At 46.2% G+C, this 21,733-nt stretch overlaps 1 protein-coding gene across 4 annotated transcripts in view; it reads left to right on the top strand.

Annotated features, from left to right (window-relative positions):
- Positions 1 to 14,494, top strand: part of bcl11bb (BAF chromatin remodeling complex subunit BCL11B b) — a 41,568-nt gene extending 27,074 nt beyond the window's left edge. For all 4 annotated transcript variants that reach the window (XM_049590118.1, XM_049590119.1, XM_049590120.1 and 1 more), the window contains one exon: positions 8,068 to 14,494. In XM_049590118.1, the coding sequence (XP_049446075.1) occupies positions 8,068 to 10,124 (2,057 nt within the window). In that variant the 3' untranslated portion in view covers positions 10,125 to 14,494. The remainder of the gene's footprint in view (positions 1 to 8,067) is intronic.
- Positions 14,495 to 21,733: the final 7,239 nt, after the last annotated feature.

The following is a 21,733-nucleotide window of genomic DNA, read 5'->3' as shown; positions in this document are numbered from 1 at the left end:
TCTTCTCTGGCAATTCAACATTTAATTCAAACAAAAACCAGAAAACATAGAAATTGAATAAAAAATCTGCTAACTTTTAAACCAAACCACATTTTTTAGCCATTTATCAGTAGGAATGTCTAATTAGGGGAGACCGGGGTTGGTTGGCACGCTCCTCATTCTGCCGTATTTGTCTGGCATAATTTATGTTAGAATATTCTAACCAGCTGCAAATGTCTGCACGGTCTTATCAATATATACACATGTTTTAATGTACACAAATGTTTTCTAAAATTAAGTGATTTGTGGTATAAGTCATGCTGTGTGCTATAGTTTCAAAAAAACAAAGCAACCAACAGGAACAATTTGATCATTTAATACAGAAAAAACAGAAAGCATGAATATTTAATAGATGATCTGCCTGTTTTTAAACCAAATAACATTTTTAAGCAATTAATCGGTGGGAATATGAAATTTAAAACCATTTAAAATATAATTAAAAAAATATAAACATTGTTTTTAAACTTTTTAATCACTCAAAATTTATTTATAGCTCTTAATTTTACGACTGCACACGAGCCAACTATGTGATGTGATGAAATTCTGTTAGCCAGCTGCCACCACGCAGAGCTGCAACATTTAATTGATTAATCTGTTAGCTGTTTACTATTAATCGCCAACTAATATGATATCGATCAATCAGTGTGAGTAGTTTTTAAAGAAAAAACAAAATCAAAATTCTGTGATTCCAGCTTCTTAAATGTGAAAGCTAAAGACAGTATTTTTTGGGGAGAGCGGGGATGCTGATGGGTTGGTGTATTTATTTATCTGAGCTGGGTTGAGAGGCGATTTGTATATTTAATGTCTCAGACTGTTGTTTATTTATCTATATTAATGCTTGCAAATACGTTTGGGATAGTTGTTGACGATTTCCTTTTTAAATGAGACATGAATCATAAGGAGGGGGTAGGATTATATGAGTGTACACTTCTTCCGTCTCCTTTACGAGCACGTCTGTTGATGTTTTGTTTGTTCAGTTTTTTTATTTTCTGGTTTCTTTACTCCTTTGACAGTAAAGTCATTTTTTTGGAGGGTGTGTGTGGACAAAACGAGACATTTGAGGACGTCATTTGGAGCTTTGGGAGACACTGAGTGATATTTTTCAGCATTTTCTGACATTTTAGAGACAGAAAATATCAACAGTTGACCATAGAAATAATTGTTAGTTGCAGCCCGACCATCACTCATTATATACTTTTGAATCTTATATCAATTTGTTGCTGATTCCTTTCAATATATTAAAGCAACATCAGGGGTAAATAGATAGACGCCATCAACAGTGCACATGAGAAGGAAATTTGGTTGCATTTGACTCTGAATAAATCCAAGAAGGTTTTAAGCATCAGCAGCTCTGGTGAATATTTATGCACCAATTTGCGCCTTTTCTGCATCAATATATGGTGGAAATGTCTTTAATTTAGTCAAAATAAAAGTCTACTGCTACTTTCTGATGCACAAGTTCCTAATTTTGAAGGGGACATGTCCTATGTCCTATGAGTAAGAAAGTTAGAGACTTTCAGATGTTTGAACACAGCAGATGAGCGCAGGTCGAAAAAGAAAACATTTTGATGTCTCGTTTTTGTTTCTGTGACCAGAAAATGCCTGTGTGCCTCCAGCCTCAGTACGAGACATTAAAATGATTGTATTTCCATCGAAACTGCAAATGCAGGTGATGAAGAAAAACAGTTCTTCTTCAGTTTGCTGCCATCATCTCTTTCCTCCCTCTTTCCCTCCCACCGCCCTCCCTGTCTGTCTTTCATCCTCTCCTCCATCTTGCTCTCCTCTCTTACATCTCCGCGCAACCACAAGCACGATTGAGTGTCATCCATTTGTCAGCGTCACGTGACAGACAGCAGACCCCACAAGTGCGTGCACATACCCCCCCAAAACACACACACACACACACACACACACACACACACACACACACACAAACACACAGGCGCTGGGACCAGTTAGGAGCTGATGTCGATGAGTCAGGCTTAGAGAAATGCCACAGAGAGCTTAGCTAATGCACTTTATGGAGCTCCCTTTTTCTTCTCATTCTCCTTTTTCTTTTTTTATCTATATCGCTCCCTCTGTCTCCCTCCCTCTTTGTCCTAGAAGCCGAGCCAAAAGTCGTAGCTCTTCACTGACAGAGAGGTCTTTCCAGTTATTTTTCACAGCGCGTCCCCTGTGCCCTCGCTGGGACAGCTCGCCTCATGGCGGTAACGCACTCCCTCGCGTTCGTGCTACATGAGAGCCTCCTGCACTCGTGCATTGTTGTACAGCTGGACTCGCTCTGTGTGTGTGTGTGTGTGTGTGTGTGTGTGTGTGTGCGTGCCTGTGGTCTCGTTGTTGGAGATACCTGATCCCTTTTATTGTTCATTTGACCCGCATCCCAGGAGGCATGAGGGTCAGGGTGGAGTACCCAGATACCTGGTACAGGTGTACGTGAGACAGGAGGAAGACACGGACAGAGAGGAGCGAGTCAGGAAGTGAAAGAGACAATATTTTTATTATGTCCCGCACACTTTCTAGCTTTAAGGAGTACTGTTTCTTTAAATCCTCTCTCAGGCATTTCAGCTGGTCATACTGGTTGCACACACACACACACACACACACACACACACACACTCACAGATGTATATGGTTAGCAGGCCGAAGCTGGTTTGAGTTAGCATGGAGCCAGTCACACTGTGTGAGAGCCTTACCCCCTGCCTGCTACTGCCACCCTCCACAGTCTCTCCCCTTCTTTCTGTCTCTCCTTCTTTTACTACACGTGTGACAGTCGGTCGCCGCTCGCCGAGGCCGAAGTTTACCGACCAAGCTCGTCCCAATGTCCTGTGAAACACACACACACACACACACACACACACACACACACGGTTAATCTGCATGGTCTCCTGATTAGCCCCGTTCATGACAAACAAGCCATCAGACCAGAGGGGAACAGCGAAGGAGGAGGAGGAGGAGGAGGAGCAGGAGGGACGGATGGGAGATGTGAGGAGGAGGAGGAGGAGAGGAGCAGAGGTGTAAAGGGGAGGGGGCGAGGTGAGGAGGCTGGGACCCCTGGGGACCCCTAGATCACAGCCATGCTAATGAGGAGCTGCTTTGCCAGCAGCAGAGGTGTCAGCTAACCCCTGACAGGTGCACACACGCATACTCCCAGGGCTCGTGCCTGCGCGTGCACGTGCGTGTGTGTGTGCATGTGCGTGCTGCGAGGGTGTGTGGGAGGGGCTGCAGGGGCAGGTTTGTGTCCCAGTGGCCTAGCCTGCGGGCGGCTTTGTTCTATATGCAAATCTGTCGCTGTGGTGTTCTGTCGCCCTTGATGGAATGTTGGAGCGGTACGGCGAACCTGAACCCTAGGAATGCTGCAGCGCACACACACGCATGACATCGACTGTAGCACATCCTCTGCTTCCTGTAGCTACTACAGTGAAGCAACATTAGTCTGCACGGTCTAAACTTTGCCCTGTGGTTGTGATGTGTCTCCCCCTGCCTCCTGCCTCCTGCCTCCTGCACAACTGTCCACGTCCAGTGAATGCAGCAGAGAAGTTGGTGGGCCGGCGTTCAAATGCTACTTATTTTCAATTATGATTTTTTTCTCCCTGAGCTTTGTGAGAGTTAATTTGGCATCCGTGAGTGTTCATTACCATCCACTCACTGCTCACTGTCAGCTGAGGAGCTCCAGTTTGCCCATCTTGTCGAAGGCTGAGCCTGTGTGGATTTTTGTTATTCTTCTGCGGTCTTATTATAAGTCCCTCTGGATTAGAGCATCTGATAATGGCCCCCAAAATGTAAGTGTAATGTAAATGGAGGGAGCTCATGCTTCGAAAGTATAAATCAAACTCAGGCCGGGGGGACGGCGTATGTGAATTCCTAAATTAAACACAAATCCACATGTCTGCGCCGAACGCCTGGTGTCTGCCTCAGCCCCGCCAAGCTCACACCAACTTTCCTCCATCGGCCATATGCAAACAGTCAATACCGTGGCTCCCCTTCATTCACTGGCATTTTGTTTGTACTTTTAAGGCAAAATAATGGCTATAAAAGGCAATCTGGAAAGAATAAAATCTGATGTAAAGCTCAGATCTTAGTCCCTGAAGACTGGGTTAATTGGCCCGGTGGTTTAGTAAAAAAACCAACCCAGGAGAGAAGGAGAGCATTATTACTGGCCCACCTCAGCTCCACGCATGTGCCAATGTTTTAATAACTTCCTCCAGGCCTCCTGGCCCTTAGCCCTTGTTTTGTTGCACAGGACAAAGAGCTGCCCTCCAAAGCTGGTCCCGGGTCTGTGGTGTGTTTGTGTGTTTCATGGGAAAGTCTGCCTGGGCGGACACCTGGGCAGATACACGAGATTCAGACTATTTTAAGGGATTGTCATCATGCTGGAGCGTTTACAAGCAGCAAAATGACCAACACTGCTGAAATTCAGTTCATACTGCAGCAGCGTATCACAGAATCCTGCTGTGACTGTGTTTCATTTAACCTTTCATCTCAGCCCCATTCACTGAACACCGTGTGTGTGTGTGTCGGTACGAGTATGTGTGTGTGTGTGTCTGTGTGCATATGGCGTGCCAGAGTAAATTGGCCGATTAGGTCCAGCATCAGTGACTGCGTGGAGAGGAGAATGTAACTATTCTAACTGGTAGTTGACCTTGGCGGTCAGCAGTGGAGGGGTCCCTGCCTGCGTGTCAGGCAGACGACTGTAATTACCACAAACTGAAGCATGACACGGCCCACCGTGATTCTTTAATGAAGGCTTTTATTGGCTGGAGCACCGAGCGGCGACAACACTCGCACTCACCCAGCATGTGTGGAAGTGTGTGAGCAGGAAAGAATGGAGCGAGGGTGACTGCGACTCTATCTGTCTGTCTATCTGTCTGTCTATCTTCCCCTTTGTTCCAGGGAAACTAAGAAATATCAATAACTATCAATAACTGAGCTGCTTTAAAGTCTTTCAGTCCTTCATGACACGATCTTTGAATGAGCACAAATTCAATTATGCTCATTTATGAGACAACCTTTAACATCATCTTCTTTCACATGAGTAATGTGTATTATTAAACTGCTTTTAAAGCCTTTTTACTACATGTAATATATCATAATTCCTTTTCTAATATCTATTTCATATTGCTGTGAAAACATCAGCAGCTGTATTTATTCAAGTCTGTCATCAAAAACTACATTTAACAAGATTACATCTGAACAAATCATAAGAACGTTCTAATTTACCAGTACCCATTTTTACCTGATAGAGCCTAATGTAACTCAATTCAATCCCCATTAGCTGTTAGGTCCAGGCACCAGCTGCTAATGTTAACTAGCTAACGATTATAGCTGTCTAGCTGTCCTTCTGACCCAGTGCCATCTCCTTTAGCTGTTAGCCAGCTAATGGTAACTAGCTCCTCTCCTGCCGACACAATGCAACCTCTGTTAGCTGTCAGTCCCAGCTAATAGCCAACCGTAACTAGCTGTCCTTCTGCCGACTCAATGCCATCTCTATTAGCTGTTAGCCAGCTAATGCTAACTAGCTCCTCTCCTGCCGACACAATGCAACCTCTGTTAGCTGTCAGTTACAGCTGCCGCCAACAGCTGCTAACAGCTAAAAAATAACATTAACGAGGTTCCCTCCTGCCGACACAATGCAGCCTCTGTTAGCTGTAAGTTCCGGCTAACAGCTAACGTGAACTAGCTCTCCTTCTGCCGACTAAATGCCTACTCCATTAGCCAGCTAATGTTAACTAGCTCTTCTCCTGCAACCTCAATTAGCTTTTAGTTCCAGCCACCAGCTGTTAACAGCTAACGGCCAACACTGACTAATTCTCCTCTTGCCGACTGAATGCAACCTCCGTTAGCTGTTAGTTACAGCCACTGGCTACCAGCTGCTAACAGCTAACTTTAGCTTTCCTCCTGCCAATTTCAGCGCAAATTTGTTTTTCAGTGTTGCATTAACAGAAAAACAATAGGGTGTGTTCCCTGGTCTGTCTGTCTGTCTGTCTGTCTGTCTATCTATCTATCTATCTATCTATCTATCTCTGTCTGTCTCAGTCTCTTTCTTCTCCTCCCCTCCCCCCTCTTGCTTGCTTGTTTGGGAAGTTGATGAAATTTGTCTTTGGCCGTCATTAGGCAGCAGCCATCAGCTGCCACTCTATTAGCTGCCACGCTTCCTTTAACAGCATATGGCACGGCGGTGTAAGATATGACAAGATGCAAATGTGTTGCTGTAGTGGTGGTGGGGTGGAAGGTTGTGGGGGTGGCGGCGTACGGTCGTATTGATGAGGCCATGTGTGCAGACCAAAATACAGATAAGAAGAAAAAACACAATTTGATAAATTGAGAGAGATCATCAATCCTTCGCCCAATCTCACATCTTCATTTCATATTGATCCTCGTGTGTTGATGAGATTACACAGCTCCCACGTCTATAGACCCCGCTCGCTCCCTGGGGGCATGTAAATACCCTGTGTGTGTGTGTGTGTGTCAGTGTGTGTGCCCAAGCACGTCTGGCCCTTAAAGTCCCTCCACCTCTCTTCTTACCCCCACTCCTCCTCCTCCTCTTCCCTTTTGCGCTCTCTTCTCCCCGTCCAAGCTGTTAAGCTGTCCAGCTCTCCGCTGCCAAGCGGCCGTGTGAAGCCTCGCCAAACTAAACACGGGCAGGCAGCCCGCCACTCGCCCCACACACATACGCACACACACAGGCACAAAAATACATCCACATACATGTCCGCACACATGCACGTACACACGCGTTAGTAGCAGGAGTCAGGTCATGTCTCACCCCACACAAACAGTGAGAGTGACGGCTACACCAGAGCGCCACTAATAGCAGAGAAAAACAGACAGAATCAGTAAATGAGCCCCTCATTAACTTTTTCTGACCCTGTCTCCCCCGGGGAAAGCCAAACCAATCACACCGCCAAATCAGCTTCCTGTACTAGACACTGATCCAACATCAGCTTTCGCTCATCTGCTCTGCACGGTACAAGTGTGTGTGCTGCGAGAGAGAGGCTGGAGACAGAGACGGAAAGTGAAAAGAGAATATTGCTGTATATCTGCGTCTGTGTGTGTGTTTTACATTCCAGGACAGCGGGTGGCTTTGAGGCAGCCATCTTGCTGTAAGGGCTCTTCTCTTGATCACACAAGACTTTTGGACAAAAGTAACTTCTCCGTTTTTGTTTTCCCCCTCAGGGCTCCGAGCTCTGGGACCGCCGTACCAACTCGACTCCGCTTGCGGTAGCCGCTGATGATAAAGTAGATGCAGATGCAAGCAAACACAAGAGCGTGTTGAATGCTCGTCTGTGTTGAATTAGATGAATCCAGACCGAGGTTCTTTTTATGACTCATAAGCAGGCTGACAGGGCCGTGCCATCGTGACTGATAGATTCATTTGGCCTTATTAAGCCGTGCCATTTAAAGGGGCAATTTGTCAATGAGTGGCAGAGTTTTTCCGTATGTGTGTGCGTGTGTTTACAGTCACACCAAATCACTTTACTGTAGTTGTTATTACACCAGTGACGTAAAGCTTTATTTCATGTGGAGACCGGAGGGGTCTTTACTGTTTACACATCGTCTCCATCACCTCTGCTGTCTCTCCTTTTGTGAGTCTGTCTCTCTCTCTAATGCCACATCTCCCTCCCCTCCCTCCCCCACTCCCATATTTCCTTTTTCCCCCATTGGTGTGCTTTTTTTCCGCTGCTGCCTCCCCTGTCTCCATATGGAAATGACAGAGTAGACGAGATGGATCTGTATATTAAAGCCTAGCTGACATTAGAATTAGCATAATGTGTCATGGCCTGAGGGCAGTACCTGCCATCTGCATTAGCCTGTAGACATACACACACTCTAAATTTCAAACACACACACACACAAAGACCCTCATACACTGACACAAACACAAAGTTCATTTTCCTAAACTCCACACATGTTCACACAAGTCAATAAACATGAAAGTGCCGTAAAGTGACATGTCAGTTTAATTTTTATTATATTTTATTTCTGTTTCACAACATTAATGATAATTTTCTTTCTCTTTTCTCTGCACAGATAAAGATGAGCCGTCCAGCTACATCTGCACCACCTGTAAGCAGACCTTCACCAGCGCCTGGTTCCTGCTGCAGCACGCCCAGCACACTCACGGCATCCGCATCTACCTGGACAACCACCCGGCCAGCTGCTCCCTCACTCCCCGCATGGCTCTGCCTCCGCCGCCGTGCCCCGACGCCCTGCCCCGCTCCCCTCTCCCCACTTTCCTCAGCGACACCAACAACCCATTTCACCTCCTCCGCATGGCTGCACCCCTGCTCAGGGAACACCCCCCTCCCCCGGGGTACATGGAGACCCGGCTGCCTGCGACGCCGCCCTTTGTCAGCCCTCCCCCTCCCCCTAGACCCCCTCTAGAGCGGCTGGGCCCAGAGGAGATGGGGCTGCTGTCGCAGCACCCCAGTGCCTTTGAGAGGGTGATGCGGATGACCCCCATGGAGCCTCCTTCCATGGACTTCTCCCGACGTCTGAGAGAACTGGCGGGCAACACGACCAATAACGGCGGGCCCACGCCTCCTCTCTCACCCAACCGCGTGCCGCCCATGCACCGCTTGCTGAGTCCCACGCTTTTCCAGCCCGGCACCAAGCCCCCAGCCTTCCTCACCTATGGCCCACAGCCACCCACCTCTCAAGGGGGACATGGTTCTTCCAGCCCTCCCGACAGCCAGGGTCAGAGCCAGGCGCCTGGGAAATCCAAATCCTGTGAGTTCTGTGGAAAGATCTTCAAGTTCCAGAGCAACCTGATCGTCCACAGACGCAGTCACACGGGGGAGAGGCCGTACAAGTGTCATCTATGTGATCACGCCTGTTCTCAGGCCAGCAAGCTGAAGAGGCACATGAAGACACATATGCACAACAAGTCTGGGTCCATGAGCGGCTCCCCAGAACAGGGAAACAGAGAAGAGGGAGGAGAGGGTGAGGAGAAGAACAGGGAGGGGAACACAAGAGGGATGGGGATGGACAATGAGGAGGAGGAGGAAGAAGAGGAGGAAGAAGAAGAGGAGGAAGAGGAAGAAGAGGAAGAGCTGAGGAATGGAAGTCGGCCAGACTCCAACTTAAGTGAGGACTCTCAGGAGTTCAGCCAGAACAGGGAGAATGGCCCGAGACAGTGTCCTGAGGATAAACCCCTGGGCGGGGACAGAGTAAGTGACAGTGGCGGGGTGGGCATCATGCACCCGTACAACCACCTGGACAATCACCTTAGACTTAACCCTAACAAGAGGAGCCTGGAGAGACAGCCCAATGGAGACGGCGGAGAGAGGGGTGAAGAAAGAGAGAATGAGAGGCAGCAGGACAGAGAGCAGGATGAGCAGGTGGGTCAGAGGCCCGTGATGAACGGCAGGATCAGCGTATCTGAAGCAGACTCCTTCCCCGGGCTGTTCCAGCGCCAGCCCACCCCCATCACCAGCCCGAGCCCCTCCAACAACAAGAGAATCAAGATAGAGAAGGAACAGCTGGATCTTCCTCCCACCTTACCCCTCATCTCCCCGGAGAACGTCTACTCTCAGCTCCTGGCTGGCTACGCTGCTTCACGCCACTTCATCAGAGAACCCTTCCTGGGATTCACAGATTCCCGTCAGTCGCCGTTCGCCACCTCCTCCGAGCACTCCTCCTCAGAGACAGGAAGCCTCCGCTTCTCCACCCCGCCAGGGGAGCTAATGGAAGGAGGAAGCGCCTCGGGCCGCAGCGGCAGCAGCACCCCTCACCTCCTGCGGGGACCCGGACCCGGCAGGCCCCCGAGCTCTAAGGATCGCAGGAACGACACCTGCGAGTACTGTGGCAAGGTGTTCAAGAACTGCAGCAACCTGACGGTGCACCGACGCAGCCACACGGGGGAACGGCCCTACAAGTGCGACCTGTGCAGCTACGCCTGCGCCCAGAGCTCCAAGCTGACACGCCACATGAAGACCCACGGGCAGTTTGGGAAGGAGGTGTACCGCTGCGACATCTGCCACATGCCCTTCAGCGTCTACAGCACGCTGGAGAAACACATGAAGAAGTGGCATGGCGAACATTTGATGGCCAGCGAGGTCAAACTGGAGCAGGCGGACAGAGGTTAAGCCAGCAAACATTAGTTATACAGCCTACAGTGTACACAACACTCACACACACATACACAGACACACACACACACACAAACTCCCTATAACCACTTCTTCAGCTACGGGGCTTGGCTGGATAATCTCTCTCTCTTAAAAAAAAATTGAGACTGATTGATGTTCATCTTTTTTTCTTGTCACAGAAACTGCCACCTGAGAATATAAACAAAGGGAAACTTTAATGAGAACTTGTCTGGAATGCACAACTTGGTGTTTCTTGGCAAACTGTCTGAGGATTTTATCAGTTAGGAATCCATGGAGCCTTTCTACTGTGCAATAATTTCTGTATTTATTGGATTTTTGTAATGATATTTGGCATGTGCAGGTACATCTTTGTGGGATTTCATATGGAGTTAGTTTTGAAAATGTGCTAAAACATTTTTCTTTTCTAAAAATGCGATAACTGGAAAGAAGTCACCCTTAATACAATTTTCTTTTTTCTCCTTTAAGGAAGCTTATTATCATGTGTGAGTAAAAATTGTGCAAAGCGGTTAGCTTTTTAAACTAAAATAAATAAATAATTGTTTTCTATATTAACTGCAGCAGCGGACTACAATCCACTCCCTCATACAAGCACTGAATGTCAGCCTGACAATAAAACACCGTGCTGGATTTTAAAAATCCAACGTTATCTTAAAGACCTGATAAGTTGAATTTATTCAGGGAATTTGTCCTTTTAAATATTGGCATGTGAATAGTTTCAAAATGCAGTTACTGTATTGCTGTCCTCGCATCAGGACGTAAATAAAGGTTGCACTTAATGGAGGTACCCTTAAACTGATGCTCAGAACATTCCCAATGTAGGATTAAGATACCATATTTAATATGTTGACTAAGTTAAGACTACTTGTGATCAATGTGAGAAGGAGAACAGTCCTGTTTATGGTTTGTAAATATATTCTTTTTTTTCTCCTCTATATGTTAAAGTAGCCCCGACTGTACGTGAACGATGGCCTAAAATGAAACAATCAGAGGACCAGCTGCTTGCATCATCCACAGTATATGCTAAGTGTAACCACCATTCATTATTGCTTTATCAGACCCACTTGATTATCTCCCCCGCTCCCCCACCCCCACACGTGTGCCACCTCAAAGGCAATTTGTTAAAGCTACTTCAACAATTGTAACGCTTTCTAAATCACCTCCCTCTGCCGCGGCGTCTCTCTCTGACCCGGGTCGGCTTCCCGTGTCCCCCTCAGGATCCACAAAATGGCTCCAAATGAAATTCATATCAATACGTGTTAGCGTGTGTGTTCTTCTCTCCGCAGCGTGCTCTAAGCCTCTCTCTCCGACGGCGTCTTTTCACAGTTCACTAGCTCAGATTCATGCATTAGAGCGGCTTTTAAAAGGGAAGCCTGTTCATTCGCCTCACAAAGTGATATGGGTTTAACTCCCAGTAACAGATTTTGAGACAGTGTGCGTGTTCGTGACTTTTGGGGATTACGGTTTTTATTTTCTGCATCGTTCATCCTGAAATGAATCTGCTAGAGAAAGAGAGAGGGAGGGAGAGAGGAAAAAAGAGGCTTTATGAGTTATGATAATTTTGAGCACAGCTGCAACAGGGGGACGGCCGGGCGACCTTGAGTAGGGGCTATTCTTATAGTCAAAGTGAAAGATTGGAACGAGAGAGATGAAGAGATGTGAGAGAGAGATGGCGGGAGTGAGAGTGCGAGACCTTGACCAGGGAGAAGAGTCATTCAAATGAAATTGGAAGCATATGAAAAGTGTGTTTTTTTGTACCCAAATGCACATCTACAGTGGCCACATCTTATAACGGACCATCAGAGTGAGACAGAGCGAACGTGAGAGGGAGGGAGACGGCGAAGCCACATGAAAGGAGATAGAGAATACATCTTTCACTTAGTTCTGCAATCATCACAATCATCCTCCAGTTTGACCTGCTTTTTTGGCCTATTGTCAGGTTTTATCTGTGCCATTTTTGTTTCAATAGAAACTGTGTCTTGAATGCAAATCCCCAATTTTTTTTTATCTTTAGAAAGGCAGGAGGCCACAGCAGCTCTCTGTGAGCTAGGTGATGTATTTTAGCACATGAGAGCAAAAACGTAGACCCTGTTGTAAACGCACGGTGTGTTAATTCCAGGAGAACTCAGTTCAGTGCGGCCAGAACGAGGCATTAAAACTATGAAATTCACTATCAAGGACCACACCTCAACAAGATGTGTTTAACAGGTTTGTTAAAGACAAACATGAGCGATGTGTGAGGCTCGGACTGCTTGTAGCTCATCCGCTTTGCCGGAATTTGTCGTAGCAGTCAGCCATGACGAACCCCCTCAGTAACCCTATGTAGAGGAGAGGAGGACATGAGCAGGGAGGGAGGGGCGATGAAGAGTGGAACAGGAGGTGTGGCTCATTTATGCTCAACATTAGATACGGACACAGATGGAGCTTTCCATATTTTCCGTTTTCCTAAAACTTACAGATACAGACAAAAGGGAGCAGTACCACCACAGGTCACGGCCGTGTAGCTTAGTTCAAGCAAGATACGATGTTAGGAGGTGATGAAGACATTTAAAAAAAAAAGGTGGAACAGAGCGAACTGGTAATATAAGCCCCTTTTACATCGCCTCTTCAATTTCACGCCGTTATTTCACCTCACCATTCTTTACAAAAGCAACAATCATGGAGTGGGGGGGGCAGAGTTGTCTCGCCTTTAAGCTGGCAGTGGAGGTAAAAACGGTGACGAAATGATCTCTGTGTCAAAGGGACAGCCGCCAAGATGGGGCGATGGATGGGACGGGCGTTTGATGACGTGTTATATGTGTGACCTCCACTGGGAGATATAAAGAGCAGCTGATAGCAGTTAGCGGCTAACTAAAATTAGAACTAATGCCCACAAATTGGCAAAACAAGTAGGTGCAGGAGCTCCTTATCCTCCGAGCAGAGGACGAGATCAGCCGCCGTGTACCAGGGATGGTAAACAACTATTGTTGCCATGCTAATGCCATTTTAACTGTTAATAAAATGCTGCCACGCATATGTTATATGTCGCACTAGAGGCTGGCGCTGTTGTTACATGTCACGCCTGTCATGCTGTCTAAAATCACACACTGGAGCGGCATGATGCTGCTGTTGTTTGGTTCTGTGTAAAAATGCAAAGGCGGCGTAAAGAAGGGACTTTGTAGCCTCCCTCTTGCGCAGTCTCTGTGTAAAAAGGGCAGTAGTGGAAAGAATTCTGCGTCCACATGTCGCCATGTGTTTAATTGCCTCACAGACCTCTATTAAAAGGTGCATTAGTACGACCTCCTCCGCCACCGCCCCGTTAGTTGTGTGAAACTTTTGACTCCGCCCTCGAGTGCCATCATTTGACCACATCTATGCCATTGTAAGGGACGCATGGAAGTATGAGGGCAGTTTGAAACAGACGTAAAGGGAGTATAAATGAGCCCAAATTATGCAGGAAGTGACACGGTTGAGGTGTGGTCCTGCTCCTGAAAATCCCCTTGCAAGCCTCAGTGTATCACATGCAAACAATGAACAGTTGAACCCCGACAGAGTCCCAGATCACACACGGACATTCAGTCTTACAATATGTTTACAGTGTTGAAGTACGCCATTAATGAAATACTCTGTGTAAGTGTTTAAAATGATAATAAAGTATTGTTTTCTCCAATGTTCTTTCAAATGTTTTTGGATGCCATAGCAGTTTTGTATGATTATCCTGGTGGAGGGATTTTATCTTCATGTTTCTGTATGATTACTTGTTCACTGTATGGGAAGACTTTCTTTTTTAAATGTAATATTGCAGAATCATGCCAGATTATTATTTTTTTCTAACAAGAGTGGTGCCATTATTGACTTTTGGTCTCTTTCTTTTTTTTTTGTTTTATATATTTAATTTTCTTTTGAATCCTGTTGTTGGTTTGGTGAAGCCATCCTCCACGGATGTAAAACAAAAATGATTTTTAAAAGAAATAATTACCAGAGCGAGATGATCCTTAAGGAAGAACCTTCGGCAGGGGAATAGAAAGCTTTGTGCGGGAAAATCCTTTTTTCCAAATCAATTTTTCGAGACATTCACAAACATGTTTTGTTTTGTTTTCCTCATGGTTGGTTGAAGGTCTTGTGACGGCACTTACAACTGTAATTTTAAATGCATTTTTCATATTTCACTTTTCACAACTTTCACTTACACTCTTTGTACAAAATAGTTTTCCTTGTTCTTTTTTTGGGGGGAGTGCATCATTGTGGAAAAAAAGTGATTTCAGAACAGTACACATCTGCTGTTTTGAACATATATGTATTTTTGTAATGTGTTGAAAAATCAATACAAGAAAGCCAACACTTCAATAAATGTTGCAATTGCTCTATGATTGAAGCAACTTTTCATTCTGATTATTTCGTCTTCCTTTTTCTTCCACCGCCACGATTAATGACACACACACTGAAACAGCTGGAAACACGCAAAGGTTTTAGTTACAACTAGAATACAAAACTCTGTCTTTGATTTACCACCATTCTTTATGAATCAGTTTGTTGGGACATAAAAATAAATGTTTTATCAACTTCTGTCAGCGCCTGAGCAAAAACAACATCGTTACTTAGTCAGCATTCCTCAAAAACTTTGCATCCCACACAAATGAATGATGCGTACATATACTATCAACAAGGTAACATACAAACCATCAGAAACTGCTGCTAATAATTTAATATGACTTCTAATTTGATGTCGACTTTAGAGGCTGTTTTACTGCAAACTACCAGCCAACAGTGGCAGGATTTAAACTTACATAGGTTTATTAAATATGTACAAAACATGCAGAAATCAAACACAACCTACTGCATCTTACTGATTATTATTTTTGTGTATACTGGTAATTTAGAGATGTAGAGATCATGGTTTTACACACGCTCCAAAATGGAGGGTAAAATGAAGCGTGAGATAGATCTGTGGTTTGGTACAGCTTTCTGCAGTGACGCGGGCGCTGTGCCGGACCGCCATGGTGAAGGTGAAGCTTTCGATTTACTAGTCCATCTACGTCCCAACCCTCACCTATGGTCATGAGCTCTGGGTAGTGACCGAAAGAATGAGGTCGCAGATACAAGCGGTCGAAATGAGTTTCCGCCGCAGGGTGTCTGGGCTCAGCCTTAGAGATAGGGTGAGGAGCACGGACATCCAGAGGGAGCTCGGAGTAGAGCCACTGCTCCTTCATGTCAAAAGGGGTCAGTTCAGGTGGTTCGGGCATCTGATCAGGATCCTCCTGGGCGCCTCCTGTTAGAGGTGTTCTGGGCACGTTCCACTGGTAGGAGGCTCCGGGGCAGACCCAGAACACACTGGAGGGATTATATGTCTCATCTGGCCTGGGAACACCTCAGGGTCCTCCAGCTGGAAAGCTTTGCTGGGGAGAGGGACGTCTGGGGTGCTTTGCTTGGCCTGCTGCCCCCGTGACCTGACTTCAGATAAGCGGATGAAAATGGATGGATGAATAGTGGATGGGTTTTACACACACCTTAAGATGCAACCTAGACACATCATCAGTGATGTAACTTGGGGTCATCAGTTAGCCGCTAACTGCTATCCTGATGGCTCTCTTGCTGAGCAGTCCTCTGACCCCCAGCAACCTGGGGGCCCTGTAGAGCAACTGGCTGGCAAATCCTCCGCAACCAAGGTAGCATCAGGTCTTCCATCCCCTGCTCTGGCGTTCACCTGCAAACTCCTCATACTTGGCCTTCTTCCTCTCAAACACATCTCCCATCCGGTCCTCCTGGGGCACAGTCCAATCCAGCAGGACCTCCTACCTTGATGATTCTGACACAAGAACATATCAGGTCTGAGCGATGTCTGAACTGTCTCTCCAGGTCGACCTTCAGCTGAATCATAAAAATATACACGTCTGAAATATAACATGTATAGGAGAGGGTGGGGTTGGCTGGGACCCGTGGTGTAACATATCTAAGTAATGAGTATTTTTTGGGCGTATCTGTACTTCAGTTGAGTTTGTATATATTTCTGTCAACTTTCACTTTTACTCCACTGCATTTCCTAAATTAAACATATACTTTTTTTTTTATCACAGGTATCATACCTGACATGAATCAGTCCTGATAAACTGTGAGAATGGGACAAATAAAGGAGATAAATGGAGGTAGCACTGCAGCAGAGGAGAAGCTGCAGCTGTGTGTGTGTGGCTGCAGGAGGGCGGAGCAGGTGAAAGGTGACAGTGCGCAGTCAGCTGACTCTCTGGAGGAGATAGTCAATATTTACACTCACCTGTGGAGGGTCAGCAGGTGACAGGGATGTGGAACATTTGGGCTGTTACTTGTAGTGGTTAAGGTTAGTATTGTCATACCTCGGCACAGTCAAAGAAAGTTCTATCTTCCTTAATTAATGACTCATTTAATGCGCCCAAATCAAACACACCTACGATGCTGCGTGACACAGGTGGAGGCTAAAACATGGAGGATCATTCAGCGGGACTTCTGCTGTCGGTCAGGTGTGTGAAGACTTTCTGTTTTGGACTACAGCCCCTGATGTGACTGGATTCAGCTCAACATGTTGGACAATTGCAGTTTGAGGAGGACTTCGCAATCGCCACTCACCTGACGTCAGACAGGTGAGTGCGGCAACAAACTCTAGAACTGATTCTGATGATAACGTCACCACCTGCTGCGTTGCCGAGCAACAGCTGTGTTTCTCTGTGACAGTCCGTTAATACATGTATGATCGAAACTACTCTGCAGTGCAGTAGCAGTCATGTACACTCACCAGCCACTTTATTAGGTACACCTAATCAGCCAATCACATGGCAGCAGCTGAATACATTTAGTCATGTAGGCATGGTGAAGACGAGCTGCTGAAGTTCAAACGGAGCAGAGAATCAGAATTTAAGTGACTTTGAACGTGGCATGGTTGTTGGTGCCAGACGGGCTGGTCTGAGTATTTACTGGGATTTTCAGCACAACCATCTCTAGGGTTTACAGAGGATGGTCCCAAAAAGAGCAAATATCCAGTGAGCCAAAATGCCTTGTTGATGCCAGAGGTCAGAGGAGAATGGCCAGACTGGTTCAAGATGATAGAAAGGCAACAGGAAGTCAAATAAGCACTGGTTCCAACCAAGGTGTGCAGAAGAGCATCTCTGAAGCAACAACACCTTGTCCAACCTTGAAGCAGATGGGCTCCAGCAGCAGAAGACCACACCAGGTGCCACTCCTGTCAGCTAACAACAGGAAACTGAGGCTACAATTCACACGGGTTTTCTCACCAAAACTGGACAATAGAAGATTGGAAAAACCACATTCAGATGGAAGCATGGATCCATCCTGCCTTGTATCAACGCTTCAGGCTGCTGCTGCTGGTGGTGTAATGGTGTGGGGGAGATTTTCTTAGTACCAGCTGAGCATGGTTTAAACACCACAGCCTACCTGAGTATTGTTGATGAGCGTGTCCATCCCTTTATGACCACAGTGTACCCATCTTCTGATGGCTACTTCCAGCAGGATAACGCACCATGCCACAAAGCTCACATCATCTCTAACATGACAATGAGCTCACTGGACTTCAGTGGCCTCCACAGTCACCAGATCTCAGTCCAGTAGAGCACCTTTGGGATGTGCTGGAACGGGAGATTCTCATCATGGATCAACTGTGTGATGTCATCATGTCAATATGGACCAAAGTCTCTGAGGAATGTCTCCAGCACCTTGTTGAATCTGTGACACCAAGAATTAAAAAGGGGGTCCAACCTGGTACTAGCAAGGTGTACCTAATAAAGTGGCTGGTGAGTGTATATGGGATGCCTGCTCTACCCAATAAGCCATCGGGCACCCCATATATATATATTTTAAAAACAGTTAGAAATAAGTGATATCTTGTTTTAATCAGCAGCAACAAAGTCAGATTTTCTGACACGCAGACTATCAGCCACATAACATGAGTCCAGTGTAATGAAACACATAATTAAAACAGCTCCCTGATATCTTTCAGTCGTTAGAGGGGAAAGCAAACTGAAGTGGATGAGTTGATGTTTTTATGGTTGAAATGCAAGAAATACCTATCATGTTGTCAGTGAGGAATCTCACTAGCGTGCAGTTACGATCTCGGGGCAAGATGAGGCACAGATAGACGGTAGGTGCTGAATCTTGATCACAATCTGACAACTAATCTTTCACATTGTGCTACTATATCAGCGCATTGATTTTTTTTAAATAAAGGAGCACCTTCCAGAACGTTACTCCAGAGATGACGGCTGGTACGACTCTGTTGTTCTTAGAAAACAATGCAGGCGAGAGTGTGACTCACAGCTTTTATTTCTGAAGGTAGTTGTTGACAGCCTCATGCTTCATAAATGAGTCCTGGCATGAGTGCGGGGACCCATCAGGTATTTCTTGATATCGGGCCAACAGTAGTCAAGCCTGTCCTCGCTTGAGCCTCCAGGCCATTGGATAGCATAACAGAAACAGTGTGTGTACACTCTGTGTGTGTGAGGGAACGGAGAGAAAGCTGGAGAGGAGACACAATAGAGTGGAGATAGAGGAGTGAAGAAAGGAAAGAAGGCTCGAGCAGGGCGGGTTTGTGTGAGAAAGTCGAATCGGGAGGAATTCTCGGTGGTTGCCAGCTCTCACCACAAACAGCGGCCCATGAAGTGTCTCAGTGTCACAACATTAAGCTTGGATCAATGTAGAAATGTAATTATTACATCCAAATATTCTGAAAATAATCAAACAAATTGCTTGCACAGATGATGTTTGGAGGATTTGGTGTTTGCAGGAGGGATTGTGACTTTCCTGACTGTGTGTGTGTTTGTGCCTGAAGGCTGACATCTGGGTGCCATGTTGATGATTCTGGTCTTCTGGTCAGCAGAAATGTGCATGTTGAGAAGATGTCACGTTCCCACAGCTCTTATCCTGGCAGTGGCACAGCTATTGACATAACAATTGCAATAGCATGACTTTCTGCAAATGGTTAGTGGCTGCAGATGTTTTTAAAGGGACAGTTCAACCAAAAATCACCTTCCTACCTGTAGTGATGTTTATTAATCAAGATTGTTTTGGTGTGAGTTGCAGAGCGTTGGAGATATCGGCCGTAGACAAGTCTGTCTTCTCTCCAGTATACTAGTACTAGATGGCACTCAGCTCGTGGTGTTCAAAGCGCCCAAAAAATCAATTTGAAAAACTCAACATCAATGTCTCGTTCCAGAAATCATGACCTGGTTGCTCAAGATAATCCCACAGACCTTGTTGTGAGCAGTTTCATGTAGGAACTATTTTCTTTCTGCCAAACTACACCCACCAATGGTATCAACATGCAGAAGGAAGCGTGCATCTACTCACGGACACGAGGCTCGTGACAGCACAATATGCAAACACCACACTGCCTGTGTGAGCAGGGTGTGACCTCCTTGAACTGCTGCAGCACACATACGGGTGATGTTCACACAGACAGCATTGCTGAAGATGGTATGATGTCAATGTGATTATAAAAAGAACATTTTCTGTCTGTCTTTGCTGAAAAATGTGCACATGATGTAAAAAAAAATAGCTAAGACTCCTGTTCTCAGATGTTCTATAGCTGAGCAGCAGCTGAGACGTGCCTGAGCAGCACTGCTCATGTGGGCAGTGTGGCTGCTCTAACCTATTAATGAGGTTCTGCAATGCACATGCACTGCCCACATAGGCAGTGTGGCCTGGGCTTTAACGGTATCCTCCTCAGCTGGGCTGTAACCAGGGGTGTAGGTTTAGTTTCAGCATTGGTGAAGGGGACACAGATGAAACAGGGATTGTCAACCAAACATCTGGAGCATCAAACACTTAATTTCCTGCAGTCTGGTGAATTTGTATGCACCAATTTATGGTGTAAATGTTGTTAATTTGTCAAAAAGTTAAAGACACTTACTACGAATTTCATGTTTTTATTGGAGTGGTAAATATGCATGTTCTAAATTTTGTCCCCCCAAAATCTACGCCTATGGCTGCAACGTTAGCTAGTTCAGTGGTGCTAGGTAAGCTAGCAGTAGATGCACGCTTCCTTCTGTGTGGTGATTTGGTTGGTGGATGTAGTTTATCCATCCATCCATTTTCGTAACCACTTATCCTCGAGGGTCATTACACCCAAAAAACGTATCACCGCACAGAAGGAAGCGTGCATCTACTGCTAGCTTACCTAGCACCTCAGAGCTAGATAACAGTACAGCTCAGCTGAGGAAGACGCCATTAATTTCACGCTGTCACAAGCACGAGCCTCTTGTCCATGAGTAGATGCACGCTTCCTTCTGTGTGTTGATACCATTGGTGGGTGTAGTTCATTAGAAAGAAAATAGTTCCTACATGAAACTGCTCACAACAAGATCTGAGATTATCTTGAGTAACCAGGTCATGATTTCTGGAAAGAGACATTGCTGTTTGATTATTGATTATTTGGGCGCTTTGAGCACCACAAGCCGAGTTCTATCTAGTTCCATTATATCGGAGAGAAGGCAGACATCTCTACGGCTGATATCTCCAACACTCGGCAACTCACACCAAAATAATCTCGACTGATGAACAGCACCGCAGGTCAGAGGGAAAATATGTTTGATTTTGGGGTGAACTGTCCCTTTATTGTTTCAAAGTGTCTATTTCAGTTCGTCTATTTAAAACACATAAAGGATGCAATTTGTACGGGACATATTTTCTAATCAAATTGACATGACAAAGAACAAAGTTGTGTATTTGTCTTGCAAAATTGCAAATCATATCACAACCTCAAGCATCTTATTATAAAACTTATTTTGGCAGAACTTTATTCCCGTCTTGAGCTGTCTATTTTTTTTTAAGGGCTACTCTCCATATAATCAGAGGCCACACAAATGTGTGCTCGCAGACCCATTCCGGCCACTTCTCTGCCACCAGCCCATCCTGCGCAGTTCACATGTGACGTGAGGTTACAAAGCTCTCTTTTAAGCTTGTTTAGGAGAAGGCCCCCTCCTGCGTGCCCGGCTCCGTGGGAGAAAAGTGGCCTCGAGCGCCAGTGGTGAGGAGGTGCCGTATCCTCTTCACCAGTAAGCGCTGGGCAGAGGCCCTATATTCACAGACAGAGAGTCGCGGAGAGGGAGATGGGAAATCATGGTTTGAAGTAAAACCACGTCCTCGGGGAACAGGGTGTCAGCAGGGATTGCGGTTCCCGTCTTGGGCCACACAGAACCACAAGGCCGCCGCAGAGACCCGACTTTCCACTGGATCACAGGGCTCAGGCCCCACTGGCCTCTCTGTAGATATCCAGTTACTAATCTACCGGCCCTGACCAGTCCCCAGTCAAACGGCGCTGCCCGCCCAGCAAGCAGACTGGGCTTCGCCCTGCGACACAGCAACCAGAGTAAATCCGGTCCAGCTGGCTGCTCTTGGGAAAAGAGGAGGGAGGGAGAGCAATTTAGAAGGGTGGTCAGGAGACAGAGCAGTGTGGTCGAGCGTGGTCACTCAACAGCTGCGGCTTGGGAAGATTCTCTCTTCTGGGAGAATCTGACCCAAAGGAACAAAGGCTCTGTGGTCATGTCGAGCGTGTAACTAAAGGACAGGAAATGCAGACTTTTTCAGAGGGAGGAAAAACACTGAAGCCACTCGGTGGGAGGTTTTGGTCG

The sequence above is a fragment of the Epinephelus fuscoguttatus genome, linkage group LG11 (assembly GCF_011397635.1).
Source record: "Epinephelus fuscoguttatus linkage group LG11, E.fuscoguttatus.final_Chr_v1".
In the NCBI taxonomy this organism is placed as follows: domain Eukaryota; kingdom Metazoa; phylum Chordata; class Actinopteri; order Perciformes; family Serranidae; genus Epinephelus; species Epinephelus fuscoguttatus.
This window is presented reverse-complemented; position numbering and strand designations above follow the sequence as displayed.